This window comes from Rhinatrema bivittatum, chromosome 5 (genome assembly GCF_901001135.1).
Source record: "Rhinatrema bivittatum chromosome 5, aRhiBiv1.1, whole genome shotgun sequence".
Classification (NCBI taxonomy): Eukaryota; Metazoa; Chordata; class Amphibia; order Gymnophiona; family Rhinatrematidae; genus Rhinatrema; species Rhinatrema bivittatum.
The window spans coordinates 316122248-316136250 of record NC_042619.1 but is presented as its reverse complement, the minus strand read 5'-3'; the positions used below and the strand labels follow the sequence as shown (position 1 = coordinate 316136250).

General features: G+C 48.7%; 1 protein-coding gene across 2 annotated transcripts in view; it reads left to right on the top strand.

Annotated features, from left to right (window-relative positions):
- MSL3 (MSL complex subunit 3) overlaps positions 1–14003 on the top strand; it is a 122703-nt gene that overhangs the window by 45088 nt on the left and 63612 nt on the right. For both annotated transcript variants that reach the window (XM_029604347.1, XM_029604348.1), the window contains one exon: positions 7926–8029. In XM_029604347.1, the coding sequence (XP_029460207.1) occupies positions 7926–8029 (104 nt within the window). The remainder of the gene's footprint in view (positions 1–7925; positions 8030–14003) is intronic.

Genomic DNA, 14003 nt, shown 5'->3' with positions numbered 1-14003 from the left:
TTCGAACATGCTTACCGGAATTGCAAACATCTGCAAGCAACTTACCTACCAGGAGTGGCAAACACAAGAGCGGACAGGCAAAGCCACACCTTTCATCCTCACGAATGAGCACTCAATTCGGAAGTCGCCCAAGACATCTTCATACAGTGGGGGACGCCTGCGATAGATCTATTTGAAACGGAGATCAACGCTCACGTTCCCATTCTGCTCGATAAGACCAAGCCAATTCAGGATCGCTCAGGACACCTTCCTCATCCCATGGACGACAGGCCTCCTGTATGCCTTTCCTCCCATACTACTCATAACAAGGACAATTCAAAACTGCTTTCCTAGCGTGTAGCAGATGGACTCAAAACAAGTGGGTATACCGTGCTCGTGCTAGCAGTTGGAGACTGATCTGACGTCAGCACGGGTACATATACCCCCACAGGAAGTGAAGCAATTCAGTAATTTCCATCTCCAAAGCAGTTTGGAGCTCCTTCACGCTCGCTGAGCGTTCTTCCAAATTCTAACGACTAAATTTCTAGACGATATCTCTTAACGACGAGCCCGGCACTCCTGCGGTGATACCAGTCTGTCCCTCCCCCAGTTGAGTTCCCGAGGGGATTTCCGTGGTCCCTCGGAGATAAGTGCCTCGGTCCGGTGGCCGACTCGCAGCAGGGACCTGCCCCCGCGCGAGAAGGGCTCGGGCGAGGCCTAGAGGCAGCCTCGGTCCCAGCGTGGACTTGGCCCCCGAGCGAGATGAGTTCAGGCGCAGCCTAGAGGCAGCGGGTGCACCTCCTCGAGCGCGACGGTGAAGGTACTCGCCCTCTTCCCCCCGCAGCCGGAGACTGCCCGGGTTGCAGCCGGGAAGTGCCGAAGACAAGGTAAGGCGTATATATTTACTTGTTGGTCTCCGAGGATCCGAGGAGAAGCAGAGTGTGCCTATGGGGCAGCCAGTTCAGTAGGCCGCCATTTCGTCCGCCTGCTCGCCATCATCTTCTACCTGAAGCGTCCCGCCTATTGCTACGCGCACGGTGATAGGCGCGCGTTGCTAGGCGCCCGTTCATTGGCGCGCGTTGCTAGGCGCCCGTTCATTGGCGCGCGTTGCTAGGCGCGCGTTCATAGGCGCGCGTTGCTAGGCGCAAGTCCTTAGGCGCCCGATTATAGGCGCACGTGGCTAGGCGCAAGTTCTTAGGCGCACGTAGCTGAGCGCTGATTCCAGGCGCCTGCTTTCGCGCATAGCGCAGACTCTTATTGAGTTCACCGGCGGCATGGAAAACGAGTGACCAGGCTTCGGCAGTGCTGGTACCTCCAGTATCAGGCACCAATCTCTGCTCTGCATGCAACCTCAGGGCCACACGGAATGAGGATGCAGACTCCCTATGTGCCCAATGTGAAGAGGCCCTGGGAGTACCGGGCCAGGGCCGGTCACCGCCAGGCATTCTTACCAGGAACACCCCGGAGCCGGCAAGTAGCGGGGAGCAGCCAGCGAACCAGGGGGGCCTGGTTCCCATGCGGCCAGATATGGCTTTAATCCTCCTGGGTGGAGTTATTCAAAGGAATTCATACCTTTGTCACGATGCAGTCGGCTCCCCGACCGGGTCCGTACGTCCAGAATGACCCGGCCCCTGGACCCTCGAGGCCTAGGCACGGCCACTCACCACCTGATAGCCCCAATTATGGGGATTCAGACTATCCGGCAGAAGATGAGCCCCCCCCCCCAAGGAGGGAGAGCTTTCCTCGGGGGTAGAACCTTATCGGACCATGCGGCGCTTCTTTATTAGGGCGGATCTTCCAGACTTGATCTCGCAATGCCTGTCGGAACTGGCCCTTCCGGGCCATGACACCCCGGGGGAACCTAGAGTAAACCCCCTGTTAGAGGGCCTGCGCCAATATTCTCACCACTTTCCCCTCCTACAAGTGGCACAGCAGCTCATCGATCTGGAATGGGCTGCACCGGAGGCTCCATTCAAGGGGGGTCGGGCCTTGGCAGGCATGTACCCCTTAGCCCCGGCAACTAAGAACATGTTGGCGTGCCCTCAGGTAGACGTCATAGTCAGCGCAATTGTAAAGCACACCACTATCCCGGTGGAAGGAGGGACGGCCCTCAAGGATACACATGACCGGCGTATGGATGCCATTCTGAAGCAGGCCTTTGAGGTGGCAGCCATGTCCCTACGAATTGTGACTTGCTGCACGGTGGTGACGCGTTCCTGCTTATCTCAGGCTCGGAACAACGCCCCGGGAGAAGGGACGGAATCAGCTCTTTCGTTCCTTACTGACGCAGCCTCCGACCTTGTCCGTACGGCAGCCAAGGGAGTGTCATCCTCAGTGGCAGCCAAGAGGCAGCTCTGGCTACGTAACTGGTCGGCCGACTCCTCTTCCAAGACGCGTCTCTCAAGAATGCCCTTCGAGGGATCTCTCCTGTTCGGCAGCGACCTGGAGAAGCTGGCCAATAAATGGGGCGCCTCTCCTTTACCTCGTCTACCAGAAGACAGACCACACAGGAGACAGCGCCCGTCTTCTAGACCACCCAGAGGTAGAACCTCTTAGCACTTCAACCCTTACGGGACTCGCTACCAGGCACCTCGGTCGCAGGCCAGGAACCAGTCCTTTCGGCCTAGGCACAGTAAGAGGGGAGCCGGCTCGGGTTCCGGCCCCGGCCGTACCCAACAATGACAATCAGCCGGCCCATCCGGGGGTAGCAGCCATAGGGGGCAGGCTGATCCTCTTTTACCGCAGGTGGGCCGAGATTACCTCGGACCAGTGGGTCCTCACCATCATCCGAGAGGGATACTACCTGGACTTTCTTCGACTCCCGCCAGACAAGTTTGTGGAATCTCCTTGTTCACCCCTCAAGAGGGCAGCACTAGATGTTACCTTACAGAGGCTTCTCTCCCTCAAGGCCATAATTCCAGTGCCTGCAGGGGAGATACATTCTGGGCATTATTCCATTTATTTCATAGTGCCCAAGAAGGAGGGCACTTTCCGGCCCGTCCTGGACCTCAAGTCAGTCAACCGCTACCTACGGGTACCCAGCTTTCGCATGGAGACCCTGCGATCCGTCAAAAAATTCAGTACAGCCAGGGGAGTTTCTCACATCCCTAGATCTGTCAGAAGCCTACCTGCATATCCCAATCCATCGGGATCATCAGCGCTATTTACGCTTCAAAGTCCTGAACTAACACTTTCAGTTTTGGGCGTTACCCTTCGGGTTAGCCACAGCGCCGCGGATCTTTACCAAGGTCATAGTAGTAGTGGCGGCGGCCCTCAGGAAGGAGGGAATTCTCGTCTATCCCTATCTGGACGATTGGTTGATCAGGGCAAAATCGCCAGAAGAGAGCCATCAGGCAACCAGCCGAGTGATTGCTCTTCTAGAAAGCCTAGGTTGGGTAGTAAACTTAAGCAAGAGTTCCCTACAGCCGTCTCAGTCGAAGGAATACCTAGGAGTCCTATTTGACACTCAGGCAGACAGTCAGCTTGACTCCCAAAAGAAGAGAAAAGCTCAAGAATCGTCTGCAGGCCCTGCTGCACGCCGTCCGGCCCACAGCTTGGGATTACCTACAAGTCCTCGGCCTGATGGCATCCATTCTGGAGGTGATACCATGGGCACGGGCGCATATGAGGCCGTTGCAACGCGCCCGTCTATCCCGGTGGAGCCCGTGATCACAAACTTACACCGTACACCTACCTCTACCAGCCAGGGTACGGAATCAGCTGCGATGGTGGCTGCAGCAAAGCCACATGAACCGGGGGTCCAGGATGTCCTCTCCGACCTGGACCCTGCTCACTACAGACGCCAGCCTGAGCGGCTGGGGCGCACATTGCGAAGGACTCACCGCCCAAGTGCGGTGGAGCAGAGAAGAGTCGGGATGGAACATCAACCGACTAGAGGCACGGGCAGTCAGGCTAGCGTGCCTGCAATTTACCCACAGACTGCGACACCAAGCAGTCAGAGTGATGTCAGACAACGCCACCACGGTGGCATACATCAACCGACAGGGCGGAACCAGAAGCCAACAGGTAGCCCTAGTAATAGCCCCCCTGATGACTTGGGCGGAAGCAAATCTCCAGGACATTTCCGCCATCCACATCGCTGGGAAGGACAACACCGCGGCAGACTTCCTCAGCAGAGAAGGTCTACATCCCGGGGATTGGCAACTGTCACCCACAGCGTTCCAGATGATTGTGAATCGGTGGGGGACCCCGGGCATGGACCTACTAGCGGACAGGTCCAACGCGCAAGTACCCAGATATTTCAGCCGCAGGCGGGATCCTCTGTCTCAGGGGATCGATGCACTGGTACAACCATGGCCCCAGGAGATCCTGCTGTACGCTTTTCCACCATGGCCCCTGCTGGGTGCCATTATACACAGGATTCAGCGGCACAGAGGCCTAGTTCTTCTAGTGGCCCCGGACTGGCCAAGAAGACCCTGATACGCAGGCATGAGAAGACTACTGGCAGGGAATCCACTACCCCTGCCGCCGCACAGGGACCTGCTGCGACAGTCCCATACTCCACGAGGATCCGGCTCAATTCTCTCTTACGGTTTGGCCATTGAGAGGGCTAGACTGAAGTCACGGGGATATTCAGGACCGGTAATAGATACACTCCTTAGAGCACACAAGTTCTCCACATCTCTAACTTATATAAGGATCTGGAGAGTATTTGAAGCTTGGTGCGAAGCTAATAGCACCAATCCACATGCCGCTCAGATTCCTATCATTTTGGACTTCCTACAAGATGGTCTTCAGAAGGGTCTGTCCCTCAGTTCCATCAAGGTCCAAGTGGCGGCACTTTCCTGCTACGGTCCCCGGAGTGATGGCAATAGCATCGCCGCACACCCAGACGTTTCACGCTTTCTGAAAGGTGTCAAACACATTCGTCCGCCACTGAAGTGGCCCATACCTCTGTGGAACCTCAACCTAGTTTTGGACTTTCTAGCGGGACACGCCTTTCGTCCACTTAGAGGCCTGTTCTTCCATTTGTTAACCTTGAAGATGGTGTTCCTGCTGGCTGTTTGCTTGGCACGACGCGTCTCAGAGCTACAAGCACTGTCTTGCCGTGATCTGTTTCTCCGAATCACGCCAGAAGCCATCCATCTTCGCACAGTCCCTTCCTTCTTACCCAAAGTAGTCTCGCGCTTCCACCTCAACCAAACCATCTCTTTACCTACCACAGAAGGTTTGAAGAAGTCAGAAGAAGGTCGAATTCTATGACATCTCGACATCGGCAGGCTACTGTCCAGATACCTGGAAGTGTCTGAAGCAATACGAAAGACGGACCATCTGTTCGTTCTACACAGCGGGAAGAAGCAAGGGGAAGCGGCCTCACGGGCAACTATCGCCCGCTGAGTCAAAGAAGTTATCAAGGCAGCCTACGTAGACGCGGGAAAATCACCACCTCTACAGGTCAAGGCTCACTCTACCAGAGCGCAAGCGGCCTCTTGGGCAGAAACCCGGATGCTGTCGCCTGCTGAGATCTGTAAGGCGGCGATGTGGTCCTCCCTCCATACCTTCTCCAGATTCTACCGTCTGGATGTCCAGGCGAGGGCAATCCTGCACGGACCGCGGGCAGCCTCCTGCCCAGTCCAGGAGTAGCTTTTGTACATCCCACTTGTTTTGAGTCCATCTGCTACACGCTAGGAAATGTAGAGATTACTTACCTGATAATCTCGTTTTCCTTAGTGTATGCAGATGGACTCAGCATCCCGCCCGGCTGCCAATATTCATGGGATTTCACAGGCTCAAGGTGAGCCATGTTTTCCTACATAGGGCATCCACCCTGCCGGGTGTCGACGCCTTCCGATTGAGAATCCTGGCGGTCTCCAGCTACTATCAACCGGTCAGGGTAATCCTGTTTAATTAATCGATCGGTCAGTACTCATAGAGCTATGACAGCTTTGCAAGGTAGATTACTGAATTGCTTCACTTCCTGTGGGGGTATATGTACCCGTGCTGAAGTCAGATCCGTCTCCAACTGCTAGCACGAGCATGGTATACCCACTTGTTTTGAGTCCATCTGCATACACTAAGGAAAATGAGATTATCAGGTAAGTAATCTCTACAATAATGGGCAAAGCTCAACTAATACTCATAGCCCAGGCTTGGCCGAGGGAACCGTGGTACAGTTTCCTTGTCAGTTTGTCCATCACGGACCCAATTTGATTACCGAATCGTCCAGATCTTCTTCTCTGCCAAGATCAAGGGACGCTCCTACACCCACTACACTTGACAGCGTGGAGATTGAGAGGCTCCTTTTAACAGAACAAGGAGTTTCCACTTCTGCATAGTTCATCTTGTTAGAATCCAGGAAACTCTCAATGAGGAAAAACTATAGCTATAAATAGAAATGCTACTCTACCTGGTGCACTTCCAAAGGTGTACCACCATTGGACTGCTCACCTGAGCTACTCATGGATTATCTTCATACACTATACGCAGCTGGTCTCGCAACATTGTCCATTAGAGTCCATCTCAGTGCCATAGGGGCATATCAAACCAGTTAACAATATTCCTATATCCAATCACCCCTTACTATCTTGTTTCATTAAGGGGTTAACTCACCTTCGTCCTCCATTCTCTAAGCCTCCAGTTCCGTGGAACCTCAACATAGTTCTTGAACAGCTCATGCTTTTCCCGTTTGAACCCATGGACGGCACACATTAAATACCTCACATGGAAGGTGGTATTCCTGGTTGCAGTAACATCAGCACGACGAGTCGGTGAATTACAGGCCTTTGTCCATTACCCTCCATATTTACAGTTTCATCACCAAAAGGTGGTTCTCCGAACTCACCCGTCCTTCCTACCAAAAGTGGTTTCTCAATTTCATCTCAATCAAACCATCTTTTTCCCTAAACCTCATGCAAATGATAGGGAAAAATTACTGCATACACTAGATTGCAAAAGAGCCTTAGCATACTACAAAGAGAGAACAAACTCGGACCCCCGGGTTTCTCAACTCTTTGTCTCTTTCGACCCAAAGGCACCTGGACTACCAGTGGCTAAACACACCATCTCCAGCTGGATAGCACAATGCATCACGTTCTGCTACGACAAGCAGAAACTACAGCTACATTGTGTTCCTAACGCTCAACAAGTCGGAGCAGTGGCGGCCTCCTTGGTACATCTTAAAAATGTACAGCCCATAGACATTTGTAAGGCAGCTACATGGTCATCACGCCATACCTTCACATCTCACTACTGCCTTGATCAACAAGCAGCCACTGATGCGAAGATAGGGCAAGCAATCCTGCAATCTCTATCCTCTTGTTCACAGTGACTGCCACATTGTTAATGATCACGTACAAACATATATATCATAAACAACATGATCGGGAGCTTGGGACTCCCATGATAGCATGGCTAATTCAGCCCTGCTATCGACGGGAAAAGGTAAGTTTGCTTACCGTAAACGGTGTTTCCGTAGATAGGATGAATTAGCCATGCTGACCCGCCCTCCTCCCTGACAGTCGCCATCTCTTCGACTACACTACAGCTTAATCACAGACTGAGGAGAATCTGTTACTTTCCTGCGCGGGAACACACGCAGCCGCAGAGAGCTAAAATCTAATCTCTGCTTGGTAAAGTTCCGCCTCCCGGACCTGATTGACAGATCCCATGACAGCATGACTAATTCATTCTGCTATCTACGGAAACACCGTTTACGGTAAGCAAACCTGCTTTTATCAACTAATCATTTGGAGGAGGACCAAGAATTCAAATTTAGTGATCTTCCATTAAGATATATAATATTAATTTGCACTTGGTTGCACTTCTATCTCATAGCAGGAGAAACAGGAAGCAAAATCCAATTATTCAAATGTTTTATTTTTAAACTTTTTTTTTTTTTTTTTTAAGTAGCTTTACAGTGTATGTTCTGGAAAGCCATAGAATATCCTTGCATTGTGCATCTGAGCTCACAGACTTTCCTTTTTCAGGAGAAGGAAAGGAAAGAAGAAGAAACGTTGTAGGTTGCCTGGTGTGGACTCTGTGTTGAAAAGCCTTCCCACTGAGGAGGAGGAAGAGGAGAATGATGAGAAATGTAAGTTGGTAATTGTTGAGTTGGTCCCAGGTCCACTTCAGACAGCCCCCCCTCCCCCCCCCCAAAAAAAATGAAACTTTCCTGAACCCAGGCAGGACGTGCTTGTTCCCTGAATTCCTTGAGTAAGATTGGTCATTCACTGCTTGGGGGGAAACACTCTTCCTTTTTCCAGTACTTAGCTTTAGGACTGTAAGAATAGAAAACTTCTCCTCTTGCTTTTCCCTCCCTTGTTGCTTGAAAGAGGGAAAAATACATAAAGACCCCTGTCACTGAATCTCTAGCAGTTCCCTGCATACAACACTTTTTTTTTGTGCTGCCTGTGTAGCTCCCTTTCCTATACATACCCAGATCAGTCCAGACCAATGGGTTATGCACTCCCACCAGCAGATGGAGTCAGAGAGCAAAGCTTTGAGGCACTGGTATCCCAAGTGTGCCACCTGCAGCTCATCAGTATTTCTCTGACTCCAGCAGATGGTGGTCGTGTAAACCTGTGTGAGACAGATTTTTCTTGCTCTCTGAGGTGCTAGGTTCAGTGTCTGGGCCATCCCTCAGGTAGAGCTGGGCGAACGGGGGGTTGATTACCACTGGTGGTGCTAGCCTGTGTGGTTCCGGGTCCCTTGATAGCCAGGGGACTGGCTCCCTCAGCAACCCGAAGGCTCCCAGTGTCTGCGGTACAGGGAAGTAGCCCCTTTGGGGATTTTTTTCTATTATTCTTAGCTTTGGATGCGAGCCTTTAAGGCTGGGGAGCAGTGTGCCTTGGTCATGCGGCGCAGGGAACCTGGTCCTTACCCGAACAGTCATGGTCTATCAATCGCCTAGAGACAAAGGCAGTCCGCAAAGGATTGTTGGCATTCCAGTCCCTGGTGCCGGGGAGAATGGTTTGAGTCTTCTCTGACGACGCCCCCACGGTGGCATATCTCAATCGCCAGAGAGGAACCAGGAGTCCGGTTGTGGCACAGGAAGCACACCTCCTCTTTGCTTGGGCTGAGCTTCATCTGGAAGGCATTGCAGCCTCTCACGTGGCAGGCGTGGACAACGTGTTGGCGGACTTCCTCAGTCGTCAATGGCTGGATCCTGGGTAGTGGGAACTATCCTGGGAGGGTTGGAATCACATTTGTGCCCGATGGGGAGTTCCCCAACTGGACCTCATGGTGACCCATGTCAACGCCAAGATGGACTGCTTCTTCAGCCGAAAGAAGGAAATCGGGGCGGTAGGAGTAGACTCCCTAGTCTGCAAGTGGCCAACTGGAATCCTCCTGAATGCCTTTCCTCCTTGGCCCCTGATTGGGCGTGTTCTCTGGCACATAGAAGACCATCCCGGTTCGGTAATTCTGGTGGCACCAGAGTGCCGGTCCACTACGCTTAGCTCATCTGCCAAACCTTCTGCAACAAGGGCCCATTTTTTCAGATTGGGAGGATCACTTCTCTCTCGTAGCCTGGTGTTGGAGAGGCGGCAGTTTTCAGATGAGAGGTTATTCGGAACAGGTGATTTCCACCCTGCTTCAGTCCAGGCGGCCCTCGACGTCTATGGCATTCACTTGAATGTGGAAGGTGTTTGAAGTCTGGTGTGACCAGCAGGGTGTAGTGCAGTTGTTGGTGACCATTCCTCAGGTCTTGGGGTTTTTGCAGCAGGGATTATCTAAAGGGTTGGCTTATAGTTCCCTGCATGTTCAGGTTTCAGTCCTGGGATGTCTCCTAGGGCAGGTAGGTGGCAGGCCTCTAGCCAGCCACTCAGACATTGTCAGTTTACTGAAAGAGGTGAAACACCTTTGTCCTCCTCTTCGAAAACTATGCCTGGTGTTGAGGGCGCTTCGTGATCCCCCTTTTGAGCCTCTGGGAAACACTTCCTTAAAGGAACTCGCCTTGAAGGCAGTGTTCTTGGTGGTCATCTTGTTCCTCGAGGCGTATTTCAGAATTGCAGGCTCTTTCCTGTAGGGATCCCTTCCTTCGCATCTCTGCTGATAGGGTGTCCCTGCGCACAGTCCCTTCCTTTTTGCTGAAAGTGGTGTCTGCCTTTCATGTTAATCAGTCCGTGGAGTTACCCGGATTCCCTTATTGGGCTCGTGACCCCCGCTATGGGAAGAGATCTTAATCTGTTAGATGTCCACCGGGTTCTCCTTCGGTATTTGAAGGTCACTTTCTGAAAATCTGATCACCTTTTTGTGCTCTTTGGAGGTCCGAAGAAGGGTGAAAAGGCATCCTTGGCTTGCTGGCTGAAGGAAACAATTTGCATGGCCTACATCGGGAAGGGTTGCCCCGTCCAGACTGGTTTGAAATCTTACTCGACAAGAACGCAAAAGGCTTCTTGGGCAGAGTGTCTGTCTGTTGTCGTCGCCTGAGGAAATTTGTAGAGCCACAGTTCGGTCTTCCCCTCATACCGTCACAAGGCATTATTGTCTGGAAGTTAGGGATCCAGATCAAGCGCTTTTTGGGGAGAGCGTCTTGCAAGCGGGTCTTTCGGGTTCCCGCCCGGTGTAATGTGGCTTTGGTACATCCCACTGATCTGGGTATGTACGGGAAAGGAAAACAGGTTCTTACCTGTTAACTTTTGTTCCTGTAATACCACAGATCAGTCCAGGATCCTGCCTGGGTGCTACTGCTGAAAGACTGATTTACCTAACGGTTAGCTGCTATACATAGGGAATCTATCAGAATAATTCTGTAATATTTGGTTTTTGTTATGAACGGTGGTTCAAACCTGATTTTCAGGTATTGTTTCGGACCCTGGAGGGAGTTTTTTCCTGTTTGCCCTTGTTCGGGAATTCGATTTTTTTATCCTATATGAGTATCCCAAGCTGCAGGTGGCACACTTGGGATACCAGTGCATCAAAGCTTTGCTCTCTGACTCTATCTGCTGGTGGGAGTTCATAACCCACTGATCTGTGGTATTACAGGAATGAAAATTAGTTGGTAAGAACCAATTTTCCTTTCCTGAACAGAGTACTGCTCACCTACTGAACTTCTTAAAAGCAAAATAAAAAAACTTGGTTAAAATACAAGAAACAATAGAATTAAATGGTCAGTTTTCTCGGTGGAGAGAGGTAAATATTGAGTGCCATTGGGATCTGTATTGGGACCCGTGCTTTTTAATGTATTTATAAATGATCTGGAAAGGAATACGATGAGTAAGGTAATCAAATTTGCAGATACAAAATTTTCAGAGTAGTTAAATCACAAGCGGATTGTGATAAACTGTAGGAGGACCTTGCAAGACTGAAAGATTGGGTGTCCAAATGGCAGATGAAATTTAACGTGGGCAAGTGCAAAATGATGCATATAGGGAAAAATAACTCATGCTGTAGTTATATGATGCTACCACCCAGGATAAAGATTTAGGCATCATAGTGAACAATATGCTGACATTGTTAGCTCAAAGAGCTGGGGCAGTCAAAAAAGCAAACAGAATGTTAGTAATTATTAGTAAGGGGATGCTGAATAAAATAGAGAACATCATAATACCTCACCTCCATGGTGAGACCAGACCTTGAGTACTGAGTTCAATTCTGGTTGCCACATCTCAAAAAAAGATATAGTTGCACTGGAGAAGGTACAGAGAAGGGAGACCAAAATGATAAATGGCTTCTCTGAGTAAAGGCTAAAGAGGTTAGGGCTGTTCAACTTGGAAAAGAGAGAGCCGAGGGAGGATATGATGGAGATCTACAACATCATGAGGATTAGAATGGGTAAATGTGAATCGGTTATTTACTCTTATTTAGGCATTTTTTTATATACCGAACATATCGTATACACTTCACTTCTGTTTACATAAAAGTTGGACAAGCCATTAATACTTTGGCCCCCCGCCCCTCATTACCGCATTTTTCTAAAGTACCGCAGGCCTGCGATACTTTAGAAAATGAGGCCCTTTGTCACAAAAACTTATAATAAAATAAAAATAAAAAATGGAACATAATTGAATTAAAACCCCTTAAGGGTCTATAAATTTATATCTCCTGATAACATACTTAACTATAAATAAATTACAAAATAATAAAATACAATTTAAAATGTATAAAACCATACATGATATAAAAACTAAAAAATTAAAACATATTAAATATTTTTAACTAGCGCTAAGAATTCCTAGAGGGAGTCCCTGAAGGTGTTAATCTGTCTTATTTATTTATTTAAAAACTTTTCTATACCGTCGCTAAGTTATATACCATCGCAACAGTTTACAAATAGGCACAGACTAAGGTAAGTAAATGTAGGATATCTTACATTCTAACAGGTGCCAATAAAGTTCGGTTACAATTTCATAAATAAAATCATTATTTGAGTAATGTTGGTCAAGTCCAGGTATATTATTGAGTTACTATCGCTTTGAAATATTACTTCTTAAAAGTAGGATTGATTAAATTCATTCTCATCTGCATTACCTTGTACTTTCATTCTCTACCCTCCACACTCTTTAGTGAAGGCTTTTTTAAAGAGCCATGTTTTTAGATTTTTCTTAAAAGTTTTGAGATTATTCTGTAATCTGAGTTTGGGTGGCATTGTGTTCCATAGTATGGGCCCAGCCAATGATAAAGCCCTTTCTCTCACTTGGGTTAATTTTGCTGACTTTACTGAAGGGATTGTTAGTAGTGCTTTGTTTGCTGAGCGGAGGTTTCTTTGTGGAACGTGTACTCGTAAGGCTGTGTTTAGCCAATCTGCTTCTTTATCATATATTAGTTTGTGTATGGTGCATAAGGCTTTGTATTTTATCCTGTATTCGATGGGTAACCAATGTAAGTCTGCTAGAGTTTCGGTTATATGGTCCCTCCTCTTTTTTCCCGTTAGTATCTGGAGTGGTCTTATCGATGTGCTTGGGAGTCCTAGTAAGAGTGCATTGCAGTAGTCAGTGCTAGAAAAGATAAGTGTTTGCAATACTGTTCTGAAGTGGGCAGGTGTGAGTAAATGGTTTTAATCTTCTGAGGACCATAAGTTTTGCGTAGCCTTCTCTTACTTTTACTTTTATAGATATGTGTTGCTTCAGGTTGATTTCTGGGTCCATTATTACTCCCAGATTCCTTACTTTTTCGGCTAGCTCAATTTTTTGGTTATTTCTTAGGGTTATCGGTGTTTGAATGATTTTAGTATGTTTTCTCTCAAGGTGAAGGAATTCAGTTTTGTCAATGTTGATAACCAGTTCCATCTGGTTTAGTAGTTGTTTAATTATGTCTAGGTACATGTTAGCTAGATTTAATGTTTTTTCAATTGTGTCGTCTATTGGTAGAATTAATTGAATGTCGTCTGCGTAAATGTAATGTATTATCCCTAGGCCTGCCAGCAGATGACATAAGGGTAGCATATATATGTTAAAGAGGGTAGCAGACAGCGCTGAACCCTGAGGTACTCCTGTTTCAAGGTTAAATTTTTCTGATAATGAGTTTATCTGGACTTGAAAGAACCTGTTGTTTAGGTAGGATCTGAACCAGTTTATTGTTTTGTTACATAATCCAATTTCTTCAAGTCTTTTTAGTAGTATTTTGTGGTTTACTGTATCTTAATGAAAACCTGCTCAAACGACCATGTTTTAACCTGTTTCTTAAATGTCTGTATGCTAGCCTCTAATCGTATATTGGGTGGGAGAGAATTCCAGAGTTTTGGCCCGGCCAACGAAAGTGCCCTTTCCCTGACTGTGTTTAGGTGTGCTAGTTTTGGTGATGGAACTGTGAGTAATGCCTTGCCCGAAGATCTCAGATTACGAGCGGGGGTGTGAATATGGAGAGATGCATTCAACCATTCTGTGTTGTCACCATAAATGGTTTTATGAATAAGAGTGAGACATTTATACTGGATTCTTGCCTGTACAGGGAGCCAATGTAACTCCTTTAAAATGGGAGTAATATGATCAAACATCTTGACATTTGTCAACAGGCGCACGGCTGCATTCTGCAGCAACTGTAAAGGGCGAATAGATGATGCAGGAAGGCCCAAAAGAAGGGCATTGCAGTAATCCAACTTAGTCAACAGCAAGGCTTGGAGAACT